Source organism: Bidens hawaiensis, unplaced genomic scaffold, assembly GCF_021521415.1.
Source record: "Bidens hawaiensis isolate Kalapana, Puna unplaced genomic scaffold, B.hawaiensis_p1.1 tig00053418_1, whole genome shotgun sequence".
NCBI classification, from domain to species: Eukaryota; Viridiplantae; Streptophyta; class Magnoliopsida; order Asterales; family Asteraceae; genus Bidens; species Bidens hawaiensis.
In genome coordinates, this window is record NW_027499635.1 from 26,546 (window position 1) to 49,695 (window position 23,150).

Below are 23,150 nucleotides of genomic sequence, written 5' to 3' on the forward strand. Positions count from 1 at the left end.
TGCGTGAGCGTATGTGATGCGTGAACATATGGTATGAGGATTCCCAACCCCTAAGTTTGGCGTGTAGCCATATGGGATCTTAGGAGGATTCCCAACCTTGAAGTTCGGCGCGTAGCCATATGGGATATTAGGATTCCCAACCTTGGCGCGTAGCCATATGGGATATTAGGAGGATTCCCAACCTTGAAGTTTGGCGCGTAGCCATATGGGATATTAGGAGGATTCCCAACCTTGAAGTTTGGCGCGTAGCCATATGAGATATTAGGAGGATTCCCAACCTTGAAGTTTGGCGCGTAGCCTGATGCGCGCATGCACGGCGATAGAGTGGTGACTCGCAAGTGCGTGTGCATGGCGGAGGTCTCTTGCGCAAAACCCAGATGGTGGTTTCCGTGGCGGCACATGCACGGCTGCGGAGTGAGAACCCCCGGGCGTGCTTACATGGCGGCGGAAGTCTAGTAACTTCTGGATCTGCAATTTAAGAGTCAGATCTGCAACTTTAGACCTAAATCCAGGTCTTTAATCTAGACCTAGATCTGTAAATCAGATCTGGACAGATCTGAAGATTCGGAGCAGATTTAAAACCATCAGAGATTCGGAGATCCTGAATCACAGATTCACAGATTCGGAGATCTGATCATTCGAATCACGGATTTTCCTTCTTGCCCAGATCTGGAAGCCTCTTTTTAGATCTATGGATCTTTTGAGCTTTAAATAGAACAAGCTTTGAAGCCTTTTTCTGTAAACTTCCAGATCTGCGTTTTTCTTGGGAGAGATCTGGCAGCCGAGATGAAGATCGAAGGGCAGTTCGTTGCCGTCCCACGGATGGCGCCAATGTCGAAACACGAAACGAATCTAACCTGATCCATGACAATGCTTCCACGGATTTTCGAGATGAACGAACCACGTCTTGATCTTCTTCTTCCTCGGCTGCGCCTGAGACTTGCAACTGTGAGACCTGCGATTGCCGTTCTGGGGGTGTGGAGGCGACTGCTAAGATATCCTGAGGATTTCTTGTTCACAGACACAAAAAGTGGTGGTGGCTCTTATTGAGCATGACCCATGATAAGGAGGTGGAGACCTCCTTATATAGAGTCTCATGGCCACCATCATGGTACCCTAATGGGCCTAGCCCAGTTAGGGTTACCTCCACAAAACCCCCTCGGCCCAATAACATCGTATTAGTCCATGTAATGAAATAAGCCAAACATAATAGATTTAGGGTCGTAGAACCGGGTTTTAGTACCATACCCCTACACAATGGATAGGTTTTCCTTTTGAATTACTCAAGTCCCCATTTCAATTGATATGCTTGCCTTTTGAAGTGATCGTATGTATCTCTGTTACAATTGATAGGTTTGTTTTTTTGAAGAAAAAAGGGTAATCATAGAAATGCCACACTTTTTTTTCCTAATTTCCTTTAGTTTGCACATTTAGTATAAATTTTTTTTTGTATTTGATCTATTATGTCGGTTTTTTTATGATTTTAAATAATAATAATAATAATACTAATAACAATATGACAATGATAATGAATTAATAATAATAATAACAACAACAACATTATGTTTATGATTTTCCTCGGCAATTATATTTGCTGAAAAAAATAAAATTCTTTGAAACATCAACCGTGCGTATTTATTTGAAGACAGTTTTGTTAAGATAAAAGTCTAAAACTGATTCAAGATTTTGCCGAGCTAGGTCCCATGTTTTTAGCTAATTTGACCGACCACTAAGGAATCACTGTTTTGGGATCCAAATCTTGCAACGTTTATGAAGTTTCAAACGTTCGAACATGAATATTATAATCATTAGGCGTTGATCAAAGGCATGCATTTAATTTAAGTGCAGCTTCAACACGTACGTAACAAAGAAAGGTTATTTAATATCGTTTTTATGTGTAATTTCTGTTTTTGCAGTGATCAAATATTGAATATATATGATGATTCCGTTTAAAGTAATTCATTAACAGTGTTACAAATTATATAATTAATTTGGATGCTTGTTTCGTATGGTAGTCCTTCTAATTAGGGTTTTGTTTTGATTGAATAGGTAACTTATATGATTCTGGGGTTTTTTTTTTTTTTTTTTTGTTTAACCAATAGGCAAGTCGCAATTTGTGCTGAGCAGTTGACCTTCAAAGGTTATGGTGGAAAACTAATGGAAACAAGATTTGAAACTGGGATCTCTGATGACAAAGGGAAATCAGGTGCTTATCACTGCACCACCCTTTGGTTTTATATGATCATGTTGAAGCTATATCATTCGAGTTTATAAATTTGGTAGCACAAATTTGCACAATTCCATCTTTACATATTAAGTCATGAACTTTTTAGGAATTTTTTCATAATTCATGTTGAGTGTTATAAAAAATTATAAACTCACATAAATTTGTGTAAAATTCATGTTTTTGTAACATAAATTGTGCGAATTTATCTCCATGATCATTTTTTTTTGTAACATAAATTGTGCGAATTTATCTCCATGATCATCATAATATCTGTTATCTGAATGGTTCCATGATCATCATAATATGAGTTTAACTCTCTCATATATTTCTGTTTGTTTTAAAAGTGATGCAGCCTGCAGATGAAGAAAACACAAATCCGACGAACGCGCATCCTCAAGCTACGGCATATTTTTCAGCAACTAATTATTCTCAACCTATCACTGAGAATAAAAACAAGTCAGATGAGTGTAATATTGAAGAAGCTGAATCATCAATTCAAGGGAATTATCCTTTGAACTGTGAGGTGAATTCTCCAACTTTTGTGCATCAAATTAATTGATGAAACATGTCTTAGCCAATTGATAATAAATTGATCAAATGCTAACCTAACCATAAGTTAAATCTTTGATTTGGTTAAGAACATACAAGGATGTTCTTTTATGATATTTAACTGTAAATATTATGATTATACAGAAAGCAAGAGCAGTGTTAGGAAGATATGAATATCAAATAGGGAACATAGAAGAAGCTCTTCGTGTATTTGATGGGATAAATATAGCTGCAATTACTCCAAAGATTAAAATTAGCCTTGCTGATATACGTAAACCTGAACATACATGCTCAAATAGCTATGGTGCGCCACCATTCTCCATAAATACTGTGAGTTTACTCCTTGAAGCAGCGTATTTGAAGTCAAAATCGTTGCAGATTCTTGGAAGGTATAGAGGTATTCTCTTTAATTATATGGTAATTATAGCTTACCTTTAGGTGTTTATATCATCATATTCTAACAAGGGAGTGTTTATTAGAGTGAGCATTTGATTATTGCGTTTTCAAGTCGCTGATAACTAGTATCTAGCGTTTGGATACCGATTTTGATTATCTTATATTTCAAATATCTTTTTTGTATTATTAATTGCAGAAGCGGCTGAATCATGCAAAGTTATTCTTGACATCATGCAATCATCTTTACCAGATGGCTTGCCTGAAAACATTGATTTAGAGCATAAATTACAAGACACTCTAATTAACGCACTCGAATTACTTCCATATTTATGGCAACTTGCTAACATGCACCACGAAGCAATTTTGTCGTACCGGCGGGCCCTACTTCACCACTGGAACTTCAACAATCAAACAATAGCAACATTTCAAAAGGAGTTTGCCATTTATCTTCTCTACAGTGGAGGAGAAGAAGCTTATCTACCTAATTTAGTGATCAAAACCGATGCTTCATTCGTACCCAAAAGTAACATAGAAGAGGCTATTCTACTTTTAATGATTCTGCTAAGAAAAGTTTCTTTAAAGAAAATCGAGCCGGATCCATCTATTTTGAATCATCTTTCTTACGCGTTATCCATTTGTGGTGGACTCGGGTTTTTGGGTAAACAACTGGAAGAAATGCTTCCAGCTGTCATTGATGATAATGAAAAGCACCTACTTTTAGCTCTTTGTTATTATGAACAAGGTGACAATTCATCCGCTTTAAATTTGCTGAAACATATATATGAAAACGCGAATCCAAATTGTGCGTTGGCTTTATTAATGGCTTCAAAAATCCATGGGGAAAATAGTAATTCTTCAGAAGGTGTAGTTACTGCAAAGAGAGCTATTGAAGTTTTAGAAGATAAACATGATGAAATGGTTAGCGTTGGCTATTATCGTTTGGGTGTTTCGCTTTCAGCATATTCAAGGTTGGCAGTGACCGATTTTGAAAGAGTTGATAGACAAAATGAAGCACTAGAATGCTTAGAAATAGCAGCGAGGTTGACTAGAATGGTTGACTCGAGAGTTCTTTTTGATCTTAGTTTAGAAAATGCTGAGCAAAGGAATCTAGATGTTGCTTTCAGTTATGCGAATCGAATGCTTAGTTTGGAAGGCGGGTCCCACCTTAAAGGATGGATGCTATTGGCTAGAATATTGTCTGCACAAAAACGGTTTGGAGATGGTGAGAGTATTATCAATGCTGCTTTAGATCAGGCTGAATATTGGGATCAGGGTGAACTACTAAGAACTAAGGCTAAGCTCCAACTTGCACAAGGAGAAGTAAAACATGCTCTTCAGACATATGGTCGCGTTCTTGCGGTTCTTCAAGTCAAGTGTAAAAGTTTTGGATCACCAGAAAAGCGTCATGAGGTACTTTTAATGATTCATTCTTTAAATTTCATCGATAAGTTCTCAATCATTCTACTTGGCCTTTTGTTGCAAAGAAAAAAGATGACTAGATGGGAGAGGGTTGGACGGGTTGGGTATAAGCTTGTATTGAAATAACATTCAAGGGGTAGTACAATGGTAAGCACCTGGTACCATAACCTATTAAAGGTACAACTGTGATTTACCTGATACCTTGGTTAGCATACTTGTAGTGGCGGATTGGGAGGTCCCTGCGAGTTTTCCAGTAACAGTTCTCATGGTTACCGAGAAAATGCTTGTTTTAAAACATGCTATTTTTAGTATAGTATAAGTTGAAACACACAAGTCACTTTGGGTTGTTTCAAAAACACTTTTAACTCTGCTTTAATTTCTTTTGATAGTTAATGCATTAATTGTATATAAAACAATATTGTTGTTTAACTTTATGGATCAAGTGAATTAAGAACACGAACCGAATTTGCATAAACGTCATGCGACTCTTTTTATTAATAATAAATGAGATCGTAGTACAACTAAAACGCAAACTATTGATGGGTTTATATAACATCCACAATCCTAATCCTACTCAAACTAGAAAACAATTAATTACAAATATAAATACTAAACAATCTTTATCTTAAACATTAAGATAAATATAAAATAAACTTGGTCTCCAAGAAAGCTAGTTTGCCCCTTTAACTTTAGATCTCTACCATAACCGTCCTTTGAGATCTTTGGTCTCCAACAATTAGTCTTTCGAGTCCTTCAAGTTGTATTGTACCAAGTTTTACAATTTTTACATTAATAATCCGTATATTTGAATAAAAACGATTTAAGATGTTGAAGCATTAAAACAGAGTTAACCTCTTTGACCTTTTAAATCCGGTCCCCTTTTAGTTAAAGCTATTATTTAGCCTGTGTGATAGTTTTGATACGCAACATCATCATCATCATCATCATCATCATCATCATCGTACTCAGTAAATCCCACCAATAGCAAAGCTATGGTAGGGTCTGAGGAGGGTAGGATGTAGACAGCCTTACCTCTACCCCGTAGGAATAGAGGCTGCTTCCGGTGAGACCCCCGGCTCGATAGTAGTTTTGCATCAAGCCTTGGACATAAGGCACATAACACTCAACCATCGGGACACCGGCCGATTGGTGCGTGTACCCTTGTCTTTCGGCTATCAACGCCACCACATGATGCCTGATTAACCTTCCGCCACTTTTAACGTTATTTTCATGAGATTAGTAAAATAACGTCAAAATTATTGCAATTTTACTTTTGCCCACCCGAGGGTTCACACATATATACATTATATGCGCGCACCGCAAGCAGGGCGTTTGTTTTGATACGCAACATATATAACCTAAATCAATATAAGAGAACTACATATATCTGCCTATAGTGAGTGGAGCTTTAGTGATACTTGAAATCAGACATGCCATTACATCCATTTCAACTGTAACATTTCATATTTGATATATATTTTGATAAGGAGTTATCTTGACTTACTTGCTAGGTTGGTGATAGAAGATTGGAGTTAGAAATATGGAATGATCTTGCTAAAGTCTATATAAGTTTATCTCAATGGCCTGATGCCGACGCATGCCTAGTGAATTCAAAGGCTATCAGTGACTACTCGGCTTCTACACGACATACCATAGGTACGTTCTTGATAATTCTGCTTATCTAGTTACAAATTTTACCCTTTCTTCCAATACAATAATTAGCCTATTAGTTCAACAGAAGCTTGCTTAGGGATACTTTTGTCCAAAAAGATTGAAGTCCATTCTTTGCTTAATCAATATAATTACTGTTGCAGGTTTGCTCTATGAAGCAAAAGGTCTCCACAAACAAGCTCTAAAAGCTTATAAACGCGCGTTAGACGTGGATCCTGCTCATGTGCAGAGTCTTGTTTCCATAGCTGGTGTGTTCAGGAAGCTCGGTGGGCAGTCTGGGCCCGTGGCCCGAAGCTTCTTGAATGAGGCGTTACGAGTTGATAAGATGCACTCTCCCGCATGGTATAATTTAGGCCTGCTTCTTAGAGATGAGGGTCCAATTGGCCAACGAGAAGCTGCTGATTGCTTTGAGGCTGCTGGTGTACTAATGGAAAATGAACCTATCGAACCGTTCAGATAAGCAATGATAACCATTGGTCCAACTCGGGCTAGTAGTTGAAACATAAGCGATGACGGGGTCTTGTTACCGGGACCACTTAGTGGCTCGATTGCTGTGACGTCACTTGGCTTAATGACTTAAAGAATTTTCTATTGAAGATTTTATTTATATTATTCAACGAGAAGCTAATAATATAAGTATTCAGATCTTGAACATCGAGCAAGTCTTCAGTTGTTAAATATACATGCTTTGAGTAAGATTGCATCAATATATATGTTCAGCTTGAGAATTCAATTTTTCTTTTGACAAATTTGAATCAGTATATGGGACATGATACATGTTTTTTGATATATGGGTTTCTAATATTTTTGACCACGAAATCGATATAGTTTACAATGATTATATATATAGATTCCTTTTAAACTCCCACCATGGATCTAATTGACAGAAACAAACTATTTTTAGGAGAAACATATGTTAAAAACTAATATATTAAACCTAAGGGCGCGTTCGTTTCACAGAATTTGTGGGAATTCAAAGGAATTGGAATTAAAATCCCATGACATGGTGTGCTCGTTTTGTTGGAATTGGAATCTTAATTCCATTTTGGTGTGTTCGGTTGTAAAGGAATTGGAATTCAATTCCTATTCTGACTAAGAAACATATTGCAAACCTAACCTAACTGTGAATAGCAAACTGACATGGCAACCACAATTAGCATTATGCAAACCTAACAAGTACATAAAAAATGTATCAATTAGCTTCATGATAATCAATAAATTGATCTCAATATTATTGGTTCCAAACCATTTGTTTATGGATCCTTATTTTCTGTTTAACAAGGGAATACTGTGGTTTTAACATAAGTTTTTGGATTGGAAACAGTAAATATTTGGCCAAATATAACTTTTTACAGTTTCCATACTCCAAAGTCCTATATAATTAGTACTTTAGTAGCATTCCAGTTTCCAGACAACACAAAAATCATAACATTTCAGTAGATAGATACCGAGACATACTGAAGCCGAGATATTGTTTTGATGGCTTATGTTTGGGCACGATTGGTAATATATTTTCTCCTAGCCAATTCTTGTCTTCCATGACTTATGTTTCGCTGAAATGCGTATGTACTCTTTCTTATTCAATAACTTGTTTTGTATTATGCTAGATTTTATTCCCCGTATTACGAGGGTTGTTTTACATTATTCGTTTTTAATATTTATATATGTATATTTAGATTTTAATTTTATTTATTGTAAGAAAGTTAATAATTAATAAATTTGAGGTTTGATGATAAAATGGTTTCACAAATAGCTATCTGGGTTTGGTGATACTCATTACTTGTTTATTTTCTTTATTATAAAATTGTTTCTTAATTATGAATAATATCTTTTTTAAAATAAAATAGGATATTAATTTTTAGTATATCCTTATTTTATAGGATTTTCATATCAAATATTTTATGAGATTAATTTTTAATATAATGAGATGTTATAACCCGTTTAAAAGCTATCTGGATTTGGTGAGACCTTTACCCGTGAATTTGGGTCAAATGTGTGAGAAACCTTCATTTACAAATAAAGCAATCTGATGGCTTGAGAGAATGGTTGATTTACATTTTTTATTTTTTGGATTTTAATATTCTTTATTGTAAGAAAGTTAGTAATATACTTAAGATTTGATGATGAAAGAGTTTCATAAACAAATGATATGTTATAACCCGTTTAAAAGCTATCTGGATTTGGTGACCCATGACCCGCTTATGTTTTTTACTATAAAATTGTTTATTAAGTATAAATAATATCTTTTTCTTTTTAAATTGGATATTAAATTTTAGTACATCCCTATTTTATAGGATTTTCATATCAATAAATGATATGTTATAACCCGTTTAAAAGCTATCTGGATTTGGTGACCGATGACCCGCTTATGTTTTTTACTATAAAATTGTTTATTAATTATAAATAATATCCTTTTCTTTTTAAATTGGATATTAAATTTTAGTATATCCCTATTTTATTGGATTTTCATATCAAATAATTGGTAAGATTAATTTTTAATTTAATGAGATGTTATAACCCGTTTAAGAGCTATCTGATTTTGGTAAGACTCACACCCATGAATTTGGGTTAAATCAATGAGAGGTCTCCATTTAAAAATTAAGCAATTTGGTGGCTTGCATAAAAGGGGGGAGCAACCACATCGCGACACGTAGGATTTTAGGGGTTTCGTTTATATATATTATAGATTTCTATTTTGTTTCTATATCAACTTACCGAAGATAATTATTAGTTAAACTACAGCTCCGGATTATAACTTCATGTATGAAGCAACAAAAGCTCCTAAGATTTCATTCTACGATTACATTATCATAGTGTAGGTCCCGAAACCGGATCCGACAAACCAACGGTTTTGTTCTTGATAAACGCTCGAGATGGGTGCGGTGAAACAAACGACCGAACATAAATACTATAACGATAAAATAAAGGAACGATCTTGTAACCGGTACAAAAGATTCATAATATTAAAACGAACCGATCCCACCCAAGGTGAGCTCCCATTGGGTAGTTGTTTACACCATACAAAACACACACATAAACAAAGACAACAAGTCCCTATTTATAGCCTAACACATAATCTAGAAGCTCTCCTCCGTTGAAGCTAAACGCGTGCACCGAAGCTCTCGTCTCGGACGAATTTCACGCCCACTATAATTATTAACTTGACCATAATATATTTAACGGGTTTCACCCTATTAATATTGCAAGTCACTAATCATTGGCCTTACAATCACCCCCTTGACTTGTGATATCAACTTTGTCAAACCGTGTCTCGCATCTTCACTAATCACCCGATAAATCGAAGCCTCTTCGTTTCAATTCACCCCTTCAAGGTATGACCCACCTAATTCATTCATGAAGAAATTCCCGCTTCTTTATCCATTCTCTAGGATCTCAAGCTATATAGGTTGAGAAGAGCTCAAATATCCACAAATCAATTTCGAATTACTGAGTTCAATGGTCAAATGACAAAGCTTATTAATTTGTTCGAAGTTCACCTTTTGGGTCCAACTTCTCGAAAAACTTAGAAATAACAAGCTTTGAACACGGTTAAACAATGACAAAAATACTCAATCAATTTTGACTTTCTTCAGTTTGGTCAATTCGACAAATAGACGACTTCACCGCCCATATAAATATCCGTTCTTTGAATAAACCCAACAATTAATTAAACAACAAAAATTTTCGACCCATATCATATTTTAATAACAGCCCAATAAAAAAAACATGGTCCAATAACTATACCAGGCAATAATTCACCCTACCCATTTGAGTTGTAGCTTTCAAAAAGCGTGGCCCACTGGCCTCCACTAAAATGAACATATGAATAAATTTATTCCAAAACCCTAGTGCCATGCACTATTTCCAGTCACCATCATAAGGGTAGCATAGATCCATTCATCAACCAAAGCACCACTGTTTCAACACTTAAAAACACCTGAAAGCTACTAGATCTGAACCAAAATCAACCCTCTTACCTGGAATGACTGCATGGATCACTGACATCGTCATTTATGGCTGTCATAGTTGACGGTGCTAGGCGGAACCCTAGCGCCGCCATCAAACTCTCACCGAAAAAAAAACATTTAAACACATTCATTGTCCTAAAGCCTCTTGGTTTGATTATAACTACCACCTATAGCCGTCACCAACCCCTGAAACCTCCTGTGACCGTCTTGTCGAAAAAACGGGCCGCCACCGCAGCTCCGTTTTTGGCACGCTTTCCACCGAAATATCGACCTCCCACGACAATCAGAGATAACCGACACTCATGTCGGAGTTTGATGTACATCTCCAATCTCTGGAATCGTCGCCGGGAAGGACTGTAGGGTCGCCGGAATTTTCGGCGTATAGCGGAACGGTTCCCGAAACGCCCAGATCGGGCACCTTGTAGGCCCCTAACATCTGGATCTACAAGGAGAAGCTTCAAACACGCTTATTTCCCACTTTATTTTCAAAATCTTCAAACTTTATTTTCATACTTCAACGGGTTTTTAACGTCTCGGTTCGGGTAATCGCGGAAATAGAACCCGAATATCAAGAATAAAGTTGAATCAATTGATTCAAACTCGCTTTGATACCAATTGTAGGTCCCGAAACTGGATCCGACAAACCAACGGTTTTGTTCTTGATAAACGCTCGAGACGGGTGCGGTGAAATAAACGACCAAACATAAATAATATAACGATAAAATAAAAGAACGATCTCGTAACCGGTACAAAAGATTCATAATATTAAAACGAACCGATCCCACCCAAGGTGAGCTCCTATTGGGTGGTTGTTTACACCATACAAAACACACACATAAACAAAGACAACAAGTCCCTATTTTTAGCATAACACAAAATCTAGAAGCTCTCCTCTGTTGAAGCTAAACGCGTGTACCGAAACTCTCGTCTCGGATCCGAATTTCATGCCCACTTTAATTATTAACTTGACAATAATATATTTTACGAGTTTCCCCATATTAATATCGCAAGTCACTAATCATTGGCCTTACACATAGGCGGTGGCACCAGTGGAATCCCATTAGCCATCACATTATCTTCGAACTACAAAGTTTACTTCTTGAACGCGGCGGCTCACCTTATGGAAATCCCAACATCACATGTTTATCAAATTTTGGATCATACTTCTCGGATACATCTCCAGATTTTCCCTTTCAGCAATTTATTACCGAGGGTGTTGTAAATGCACGTCCACGAGTCTTAGGTGGAGGTACTTCTATTAATGCTGGTTTATATTCTCGCGGCGAACCGAAACTCAATATGGAAGCAAGATTAATGGATGAAAGTTTGGTTAACAAGTCTAACAAATGGGCAGAAAAAGTAAGGGTTTTTAAGCCTGAATTGCAGAAGTGGCAGTTGGCAGTTCGAGCCACACTAGTGGAAGCTGGGGTCACACCAGACAATGGATTTATCTATGATCTTATCATTGGGACTAAATTGGCCGCGACACTTTTTGATGAAAATGGGACACGACATACTGATGCAGAGTTGCTACAGTATGCAAATCCCAAAGGGTTGTCTGTTTTGCTACATGCAACTATTGGTAAAATCTTATTTAAGACCATAGGTAGTGGGTATATACTCTTATCATGACAACATTCTATCAATTGTTCCATATATTACTTGTGATTCTTTACGGGAAGATCAAGGTCGTTGGCTTATGGGGTCGTGTTTGAAGATTCAGCCAAGAATTAGCACATGGCTTTTCTAAAGGGTAGAGAAAAGGATGAAATCATATTATGTGCTGGTGCTCTTGGTGTAACGCCCGTAAATTTTGTTAATCGGCTCGATCGTTTATAAATGTTTGTTTAAAATCCGGGGTTTCATCTTCCTAATTTAGAGCCTTTTTATACGTTTTAAAAGTCCGTTTATCTATCCTCTTGCTTAAATCATCGCCTCTTACAACTTAATGTGTTAGATTAGTATGTAGCACCCGGCATTTTCGTTTAACGGCATGCACGTTGTAGAGTTTGTGTTTTAATCGGGACTCGATCTGGCATTCCTCGGGGATCTCCTTGTCATTCTTGTATATCGTGTTATTCAACTTTTGGCACAATACATCTCAATTTCCAAATTCGAGGGGCTAGAGTGTAAATTTAATTTTATAACATAACCCTAACCCCATCCCCCTATTGCGATCGGCAGATGCTAGGGTGGGGGTTCTCCTTGATTTTTTGCATATTCCGGCCATCCTCCAGCCTCCCAAGACTAATTCCAGGTCGGTACTAACCCTAATACAACTCTTTTCACCATTAAGCCCTTTGTTGAACATGTTAGGGTTGAGTTTTGATGATAACAGTTTCTGGCAGATTCATACTTGTTTATTGTTTGGTTTGTAACTCGATGAAAATTTATTGTTTTTGACTGATTATTTTTTCTATCATGTTCTAATTTTAGTCTAGTTTCCATAAAGGTATAATACGTAATTTTTGGACAAGATTTGAATGGTTTTTATGATTTTATAAGATCGTGTGTCAAAGCTGATGTGGGTGACGGATTCTGGTCTGTCTTCCTGACATCATAACTCTTTTTTGAAAAGTCCAAATTGGTTGGTTCCACTTCTAGAACTTCATATTTTGAGTTAGGATTACAACACAATTGGAATCGTTTAATTTGGTTTAGTAATGATTTTTAAAAAAATAAAACCATTTTTCTGCGCACTGAAATAGCTCCACGTATCTTTCGGTGTTGGAGGAATTTTTATGATTTTTATGTACACTAGAAAAATATAATAAAAGTATCTTTATAAACTTAAGATATTTATTAAACTCTGGTAAAAATTTCATAATTTATTTCTATGGTTTTCTATGTAATAAAATACATCTTTGCATGCTAATATCTGCATGTTAGCATTAAGGCGGGTCAAATATTGTAAGACCCCGAACCTCGGGAATCCTACAGTTGGTAATCATATCCAAAAATTCTCAAAAATTTAAAATCAAACAATTTCATCTTATTAAAATCAGTTCAGAGTAATTAAACAGCGGAATAATAAACATCAAAATTCCCAAAAACCAGGAAAAGTGCCCAAAAACCAGGAAAAGTGCCCAAAAACCAAAATTTAAATACTTATAGTAATAAATTAAAAGAAACAGTTTGCGTTATTAATTCTTCGACTAGATGTGCCTTCAACCGTCCGAGTAGTCTCTAGCACGTCCAAGCGGTAATCCCAATCCTCAACCTGAAAGTCAATCTAACATACACACAAAGTCAGTTTGAGCTGAGTGAGTTCAAGTTTTAATAATAGACATTTAAATAAATCATTCCAAGGGTTTAAATATAAAAACGGTATTATAAGACATTCCAAGAGTTTAAATATAAAACGGGATTATAAAACATTCCAAGGGTTTAAATATAAAAACGGGATTATAAAACATTCCAAGAGTCTAAAATGTAATACGAGATACGAACAGTTAGGCCATCATCAACACTAAGTATTCGTACTAAGACATCTATGTACATCCATATATTTATAACAAAAGTCTTAATAATCATTCCAACAGTTTTAAAACTGTAAACGGAAATACATCAGTTAAGTCATCACATTGAATAAATAATCATCCTTACGTATGAACGTCTCTATACGTGCATTCCTATATATATATATATATATATATATATATATATATATATATATATATATATATATATATATATATAATAACATTCAGGGCCGAGCACACGTACAACCCAAACACGTAACATTCCGATGATGATCATGCCACACGAGCCTCCCCCCTCACGGGCTTTTCAGGGCCCGCCACAGGATTTAAGAACCTGAGTCGTAGAGTTTGGCCCGGCCAAGATCACCATTCAATAATAACATTCAGGGCCGAGAAAACGTACAACCCAAACACGTAACATTCAGCGCATGCAAACACAAAGTAGGCATACGCAACATTCAGTAGTCGAGACGACTACAACATTCGCCAAATATAGGCCATACAATAATATATATATATATATATATATATATATATATATATATATATATACATACTATAACATTCCAAGGCCAACTATATACTAGCAAGCCTATATAAAATAGTTTAAACGTTTCATCAGGAAAAATCGTTTAATACTAGGAATTAGTACTAGGCCTAATAGCAACCTCGAGCCTAGACCACAAGTAATATGTATAACCTTAAGGAATATAAGACCATAAACGAGTCTACAATATCCTAAGGCATAAAATATAGTTCACAAATAGTTTCATAAATGCACAAATATGAATAAGGCTATGTAATACCATCCAAATAGTTGTAACGAGTAAAATCGTGTAAAATTGTATTACGGTGTGCATGCTAGCCCAAAACTTGAAAAGAGTAAAAAGGGCATCATGAATCACCTGATACAAGACGCGGATTCATCACGAGCTAGAGACTCCCTAAGAAATCCCAAAACTCAAACACCTGTCGGTTTACATTCAATCAATACTAATGACATCAAGATGACTCGTTTATCCTATGAGACGTTCTAACATGGTCCGAGTTACCTAAACCCTCGACCTCATCAAACTTACTCACAACAGCCCCCGAGATCTCACATTCACCAAATCGACCCTTAGGTACTCCCGGGAATAAAGAATTCCCAAATTACCCCCGGAAGCACTAAGTGATACCGATACGCGCGTTTAAGAGTCGTTTAGGCCATTAACATTCAACTCAGCCCCGTGTGGACCCAACATGATAAAATCATAGCCAACAAGTCCACACGACGCTAACGAGTCAAATGGGTCGGTAACTCGCAAGTACGACGCACCAACTACTCAATAAGCAAAATTGCGCGTTGTACCGACCCGTTGGGGTAACCGACAACCAATTCAGCCCCATGACTTATAAAAATGAATTTTGAATAGCCCGTACCTCAAACCAAGTGTCCCCGAGCTGAATTTGTCGTTAATCACTTCAACCCTCGCGTTAAACGCGCCAAACTACAATTCTAGACAACCGAACATAACAATCAAACTACAACTAGTTGATCAACTTAACGAACACCTATGAACATGATCTTTAAGTATGATATACGGGACATACCTAGGAAGATTGTGGTGCAAAAACTCACTTCAAACAGCCCCAACAAGAACACAATTGAACATCCACCGGTTAAGCCTAAAACAAACTTATCGATCAATAACAAGTAAAACGTGCAGATTTTAGCATGCGAAGATGGATTTAATTATATAGGATAAACTTTGAAATAAATTATTAAAGTTTTACCAGACTTTAGTAAATGTCTTAGGTTTATAAAAATATTTTTATTATATTTTTATAGTGGACACAAAATTCATAAAAATTCCTCCAACACAGAAAGGTATGTGCAGCTATTTCAGTGCGCAATAAAATGGTTTTATTTTTATAAAATTCATTACAGAACCAAATTAAACGATTCCAATTGGGTTTGATTCTTAACTCAAAATATTAAGTTCCAGAAGTGGAACTAACTAATTGGACTTGTTGAAAAAGAGTTATGATGTCGGGAAGACAGACCAGAATCCGACATCCCGCATCAGCTTTGACACTCGATTTTATAAAATCATAAAAACCATTCAAATCTCGTCCAAACATTACGTATTATACCTTTCTGGAAACTAGAATCAAAGTAGAACATCATGGAATCAAGAATCTATCAAAAACAGTGTATTATCATCGCGTTACAGACGCTACAATAAACATATACGAATGTGTCAGCAAACTGTTATCATCAAAACTCGACCTTAACGACCAATAAACGCGTTAATATGATCAATTAAGGTGTAAAATACATGGGGAATCATAAAACCGACCTTGGATTAGACTCGGGATGGCTGGACATGGACGGAGCTGCACGTAAATCGAGGTGGGCGGCTTGGAGCTGCTGCCGATCGGTAGTGAGGAGGGAGAAGGAAGGAGGTTAGGGTTTATTATAATAATGTTACACTTAGGCCCCTTTAACTTGAAAAACGTGATAACTTGGATGAAAGGTTAAATAATTTTACTTGAGAGGATGACAAGGAGGTCCCCGAAGAATGCTGGATCGAACCCGATAAACTTACAAACTCTACAACGTGCATGTCGTTTAAATGAAAATGTCGGGTGCTACATTCTAATCTAACGCTTTAAGTTATAAGAGGCGATGTTTCGAGCAAAAGGATGGATAAACGGACTTTTGAAACGTATTACAAGGCTCAACATTAGAAAGATGAAACCCCGGCTTTTAAACAAACATTTATAAACGATCGAGCAATTAACGAAATTTACGGGCGTTACAAATATATTATTCGGGTTTTAAAATCCCGTGGTGGAGAGGCCCGTCGTATGTTAAACCGTGATCGGGTCAAATATATTACTCGGGTTATACCCTTGGCGGAGAGGCCCGTATCACGTGTTTGGATGTGTAAGCCATGACCGAGTCAAATATATTACTCGGGGTATGACTCGTGGTGGAGAGGCTCGTGTCACGTGCTTATGTCTTACCGCGTCCGGGTCAAATATATTACTTGAGTCTCGATTCGTGGTGGAGAAACCCATGTACGTGTGTTCGACCATGAATGTATTATTTGGTGATATTTATTTATTTGTTTATTATTTCCCCTACTGTTTTAGATCTATACCCTTTGAAATAAGTTATGATTATTGTTTATGAAAACTTGAACTCACTCAGCTCTAGCTAACTTTGTGTGTATGTTAGATTGATTTTCAGGTTAAGAGGTAGGGAACTACCGCTTGGACGTGCTCAGACTACTCGGACGGTTGAAGGATTACCTAGTCGGAGATTTATAACGCAAACTGTTTCTTTTCGTTTATTACTATAAGCATTTAAATTTTGGTTTTGGACACTTTTCCTAGTTTTTGGGAATTTTGGTGTTTATTATTCCGCTGTTTATTACTCTGAACGATTTTAATAAGATGAACCTGTTTGGTTTTAAATTTTTGAGAATATTTGGATTTGATGACCAACTGTAGGATTCCCGAGATTCGGGGGTCTTACACTTGGATGCCCACAACTTTTGGTGTTGAGTGGCATAGGTCCAAAAGAACAACTTGATACCTATAAATCTATAATAATAAAGTCGTCCTTGAGCAACCTTTCGTCGGTAAAGGCATGGTAGATAACCCACAAAACTCCATCTTCATTCCTTCTCCCATTCCAGTTGAGGCATCCATATTCCAAGTTGTACGCATCACTTCGTCTGGTGGCTATATCGAGGAAGCTAGTGGCCTTAATTTGATCTTTGCAATAGGGCTGTCAATTTATGACACAGACCTATTAACACGACACGACACGACACGACATGAGTTTTAACAGGTTTGTGTTTGAGCTTAATAGGTTTCGTGTCTTAAACAAGTCAACCTGTTTAAGACATGTTTAAATCTGTGTCTTAACAGGGTAAAGACCTGTTAATCTGTTAGTAACCTGTGTATATTTTTAATTTATAATATATATATATATATATATATATATATATATATATATATATATATATATATATAACCTGTTAGTAACCTGTGTATATTTTTAATTTATATATATATACACACACACACACACACTCCTAAAGTCCTAAACCTAAAGTCATATTTGCATACAACATTTCACTCATGCCCGTCAAAACCGGATATTATATTTTTAATGGATGTTATAATTTTCTTCTATGCTTTTTTGTTTCAAGTATGTTATAGATTTGTGGTTTTTTGCTTCAAGTATGTTATTAATTTGTGGTTTTTTTTGTTTCAAATATGCCATGGATATGTATTAATTAAGACTTTTATGCTCGTTTTAAAAATTTTTGTTTCATTACAGATGCATTATTCATTGTGTCTTTAAACAGGTTCATTAACAGGTCTAATAGGTTAACCTGTTACTAAACAGGTTCGTGGTCATGTTTGGAAAAATGACACGATTAGTTATCATGTCGTGTTCGTGTTTAGTATCACAGGTCATCGTGTTTTATCGTGTCGTGTCTTATCATGTCGTGTCCGACATGTTATGACAGCCCTACTTTGCGAACCCTTCAGCCTATCAGGGATTTTTTCCCTAAGGTAACTAGAATTTGTATATCAAATAGATCAAATTTGGCAATATATATAACAAAAAGGCAGTAAATTAATATGGTGATTTTGTTGTTTGTAGATGGGTGGTTTTATATTCGAGAAAATTAATGGTCCTCTATCGATGGGTGTATTAAGGATTGAAACTCTTAATCCTGCTGATAACCCATCCGTAACATTCAACTACTTCAACGAACCCGAAGATTTACAGAAATGTGTTAATGGAATTAGGACAATTCTCGAAGTGGTTGAATCTAAAGCATTCTCGAACTACAAGTATGCCAATATGTTCGTCAAAGATATTCTTGATCTCAACATGAAATTACCGGTGAACCTGCGTGTGTGTGTTAATACAAGTTTGTCATTGGAACAATATTGCAAGGAACCGGTAAGGTCTATTTGGCATTATCATGTTGGTTGCCATATTGAAAGTAGTTGGTCGTGATTATAAGGTTTTTGGTGTTGCCGCCCTACGAGTAATTGACGATCAACGTTACTTAACTCTCCCGGAACTAATCCTCAAGCAAGCCTTTTGATGTTTGGAAGGTAATTAAATTCGTGTCAGCTTAATGTTATCATATGATTTTGGAAGATCACGTGCAACAAGTAAGTGATGATAATTTGGTTTTAAATTGATTTAGGTACATGGGAGTTACAATACTAGGCCAACGGCTTGCAAGTGCAAATACCAAGAATAAGTGAATCAAATTTTCATACTTAGTAAATCCCACAAATATGAAATCTATGGTAGGGTCTAAGGAGGGTAAGATGTAGACAACTTTACCTCTTCCCCGTAGGAATAAAGAGGTTGATTCCAGTGAGAGACTGGATTTGATAGTAGTTTTGCATCAAGCCTTGTACATAAGGCACATAACACTCAACCACCGGGACACCGGCAGATTGATGTGTGTACCATTGTCTTTCGACTATCAACGTCACATGATGCCTGATTAACCTTTCGTCACTTTTAACATTATTTTCACGAGATTAGTAAAATACTTTCACATCCCGACCTGGGGCCTAGGCGTATGACCAGTGGTTGGTACATGTTTTGAAAATATATCAGAGTTACGTTCTTTTAGCGAAAGTATTTTGAATAAAATATCTTTATATTGAAAACTCGGGATTGAATAACCGTTATATATTTCAAATACCTTGTCATTTGAAAGTATCATTATTTAGCCATCAGATCATCTCTAATGACTATATCCCCAATCTTCTATCCTGTCTTGCTTGTCTGTTCTAACCTTATTGTTTCCCTGAAATGTGGGGAAAAATACGTAAGCTATATGCTGGTGAATAACACTGACTCAACAAAAAGGTTTTCATAATTCAACATACATAATCATATACAAATCATCTTCGTTATGACACAACACCAATAGCATTCAACGACTCAATGGGCCTCATCCCATCTCATCGGAACTAAAAATATCAAAAGACCACATAATCGGACTTCACTCGCCCTAGAGACAGTCACTTGCCTCATGGTCAGTATGTTTGTAGTGTGCCCACTACAAATCATATATGTATGGATCTAGACACATATATTTTAGCCTGAGTGTTTAGTACTACCTTGTATCAAAACGTTTTTAGAGGATTTGAACCAACCCTCATGCAAATACTTTCATAGCTCTTTACATATGGATAACAATCCATAGTTTATAAGAGTAAACATTTCATAAACATAGAGGATTTGTACCAATCCTCATATAAATCTTTTCTGACTCTTTATCTATGGATAACCTTCCATAGTAAATCTTTAAAACAGTACATAGACGTATTCATGTCATAAAACATATAAAAAGGTTGGACGTATTCACCATTGTTCTTGATCAGTGTATCTTTCTGATTTATGCATTCTTTCTATCTCGGACCTATAGTGCGAGAACATTCTTTATATAAATATCTAGATCAACGATCTTGCTTCAGACCTATAGTCTGTTTCGTATACCTTAACCTTGACAATACATTTCTTTCAATAAAACATTTGGATCTTTAGTCCATTTGTCTATTCATTAATCATATATTATGTTTCTTCTTCAGGAAGAAACATCCATATCGGGTTTCTTCTTCTTCAAGAAGAAACTTTATTCTAATTATAAGCTTTGCATACATTTCTTAATCACAAAGAAATATTATTTTATTCCTTACGTTTCTTAATCACAAAGAAACAATACTTTACTATGACCTTTACTTATGAAAAGGTATATTATGTTCATTGTAATAAAGGTTCGGGCTATACCCCCGTCTATAATAATAATAATAATAATAATAATAATAATAATAATAATAATAATAATAATAATAATAATAATTTAAGCAAAACCCCTACCTCACACGGTTATTCAAATTTTATATGCCTAAGCTTGATACGAGCAACACTTCTACTTAAACCGTCAGAATCTCGTTTCGAACTCGCTTAACCACTCGTCAGATCGTTAAAACTCCCGTTCTTGCACGAATTACGAGAAATCAGAGCCTCGGAACCTCACAATGATCAGGCACGCCTCCCAAGGTTGTGTGTGTGTAAAGAAAGGTGTTTTTTGGGATGTGAATGCTTCAAACCCATAGCCCCCTTTTATAGGCAAAGTTTTGCCCACCATCGCATAGCGCGATGGGCCTTTCCATAGGCCATCCCGTAGCGCAACGCCGCAATACGTAAGATTATGCCACGTGTTGACACGTGGTTGGACACGTGGACTTGGTTACTTAACCGGGTCATCGTGTAGCGTGATACCCCTTTCCTTCTGGACCATCACGCAGTGCGACGCCTCCTTTTTGTAACTTTCTGGGAAACATCATCGCGTAGCGTGATGCTAAACATATCCTACCCATCGCGTAGCGCGATGGGTCTAGAAAACTAAAATTTTTATTTCCAGCCCTTTAAATTTCAAAATTGACGTTTTTAATCTGAAACTTAAATAGGGTATTTCTCTAGATGTTACATCCTCTCCACTTTGAAATGAATCTCGTCCTCGAGGTTCGCTAGATCATATGTGGATACTTCTTTTTCATTTCCGATTCTCACTCCCAATTAAATTCTGGTCCTCTTTGGGAATTCCATATCATCTTAACTAACTTTAGCTTCCATTGTTTAAGTTTCTTAGCTTGGAAATCCTCAACTTGTAAGGGTTGTTTCGTAAATTTTAAATTTTTGTTAATTCCATCATCTTTTAAAAGCATAGCTAAAGTTTCATTGACTAGACACTTGTGTAAGTTTGAAACATGAAATGTATCATGTATACTTTTCATTTCTTCTGACAAACGTAAGCGATAAGCTACAGTATCGATTCATTCTAATACTTCGAATGGTCCAACAGAACAAGGACTTAATTTTCCTTTCTTACCGAATCGTACAACAACTTTCTAAGGTGATATTTTCAATAAAACTTTGTCGCCTATTAGAAATTTTGAATGGCTTATGGCGAACATCAGTGTAATTCTTTTGTCGATCTCTTGCCGTCTTAAGTCGTCCACGGGTTTATAATATCTTATTCGTTGTTTCTTGGACTATTTCTGGTCTAGACATTTAATCATCTCCAGTTTCAGACCAATATATCGGCGTTCTACATTTTCTTCCATATAATGTCTCAAATGGTGTGGCCTGAATACTCGTGTGATAACTATTGTTATACGAAAATTCCATCAAAGGAAGATGATCATCCCAACTTCCTCCTAGATCAATCTCAGGGCATATCTTTAAGCGTTTTGAATTGTTCTTTCATTCTGCCCATCAGTTTGAGGATGATAAGTAGTGCTAAGATTCAGTTGAGTTCCTAATGTTTGATGGAAATTTTTCCAGAAATGAGAAGTAAATCTACTGTCCCAATCGGATATAATGGATAATGGCACATAAGAATATTACCATGGAAATTTCCTTAAAGTGCTTTCATTTCTTTCCCGCTTCTAATGTGGGATGGAGTTTCCTTATCTCCATAATATGCATTTGTTTTTCTTTATCTCATTTCTTCCCATTACTTACCTCGAAAATAATTTTGGTCCCTTAACCTTCAAGATTTACATCTTAGGGCCATATAAATAGGGGATTTTCCTAAATGTTATATTCTTTCCACCTTGAAATGAATCTAGTCATCGTTGTCTTAGGTGTGGACGTTTTTATTATTAGATTCTTTCTATTCTGATTCTCAAATTTAACTACAGAATGATTGAATTGTTCGGGTCTGTTGCTAACTTTGCATCTCATATGATGTAATCAGTCAATAGTTCAGAACATCATAAGTGATTTGTAAATTGCTAAACACAGTGATCAGTTGTGTTTAGTCATTTACCTCACCTTTTGTGTTCTGAACATTTACTGATGTTAGTTACATTACCTCTTGAATTCAGTTTTTCCATTTCTGATTACGATCATTAATTTTCCTCATATTCCGATAGTACCTTTGTGCTTTTTACTTAATCATATTTGATTCTTTTTCTTTTGATCAACCATAGCTGAGCTGATGTCCTATCAGCTGTACTTTCTTACATGCCTTATGATTTGATAGGAATTTCTTTTAATGATATACTATCCTTGTATATCTTTATATCTCATAACATTAAATTCATATTTTCCTTTCTCATTTTCCTTCGAGATGATATCTGTTCTTAATGTCGAAAAACCTTTTCAAATTGATTATTTTTCTGTAAAGATAATGAATATGAGTATTCTCGTATATTGGCACAATCTATATGCTAAAATTTCTCGTTCCACCACGAGTTACAATTATACACAAGAGCTTAACTAATTTATCTAACATTTCATTGATATGATCATGTTTGTTCTTTTTCCTTGATTGCTGTCAGATATCTTTGATTTTCTTCTAATGTCTTTATCATATGTCATTCTTA

General features: G+C 36.0%; 2 protein-coding genes across 2 annotated transcripts; both read left to right on the forward strand.

Moving 5' to 3' along the window:
• The first annotated feature begins 1,257 nt into the window (after positions 1-1,257).
• LOC143600130 (protein NPGR2-like) lies at positions 1,258-6,722 on the forward strand. The gene is made up of 7 exons (XM_077077907.1): positions 1,258-1,265; positions 2,103-2,206; positions 2,572-2,750; positions 2,921-3,173; positions 3,369-4,582; positions 6,103-6,247; positions 6,406-6,722. Exons 1-7 carry the CDS (start codon positions 1,258-1,260, stop codon positions 6,720-6,722), a joined length of 2,220 nt encoding a protein of 739 aa, XP_076934022.1.
• A 4,807-nt stretch (positions 6,723-11,529) lies between these two features.
• On the forward strand, positions 11,530-18,997 carry LOC143600131 ((R)-mandelonitrile lyase-like). Its single transcript, XM_077077908.1, has 5 exons — positions 11,530-11,812; positions 18,052-18,079; positions 18,188-18,290; positions 18,382-18,627; positions 18,941-18,997. Exons 1-5 carry the CDS (start codon positions 11,530-11,532, stop codon positions 18,995-18,997), a joined length of 717 nt encoding a protein of 238 aa, XP_076934023.1.
• The last annotated feature ends 4,153 nt before the right edge of the window (positions 18,998-23,150 follow it).

Bases quoted from the DNA above. Each gene is read 5' to 3' on its own strand.
- LOC143600130 (XM_077077907.1), top strand. The intron at 4,583-6,102 runs GTACTTTTAATG...CTTACTTGCTAG, and splicing joins CACCAGAAAAGCGTCATGAG to GTTGGTGATAGAAGATTGGA. The intron at 6,248-6,405 runs GTACGTTCTTGA...TTACTGTTGCAG, and splicing joins TTCTACACGACATACCATAG to GTTTGCTCTATGAAGCAAAA.
- LOC143600131 (XM_077077908.1), top strand. From the start codon at position 11,530: ATGGAAGCAAGATTAATGGATGAAAGTTTGGTTAACAAGTCTAACAAA. The intron at 11,813-18,051 runs GTAAAATCTTAT...GTTTCATTACAG, and splicing joins TTTGCTACATGCAACTATTG to ATGCATTATTCATTGTGTCT. The intron at 18,080-18,187 runs GTTCATTAACAG...TTAGTATCACAG, and splicing joins TTCATTGTGTCTTTAAACAG to GTCATCGTGTTTTATCGTGT.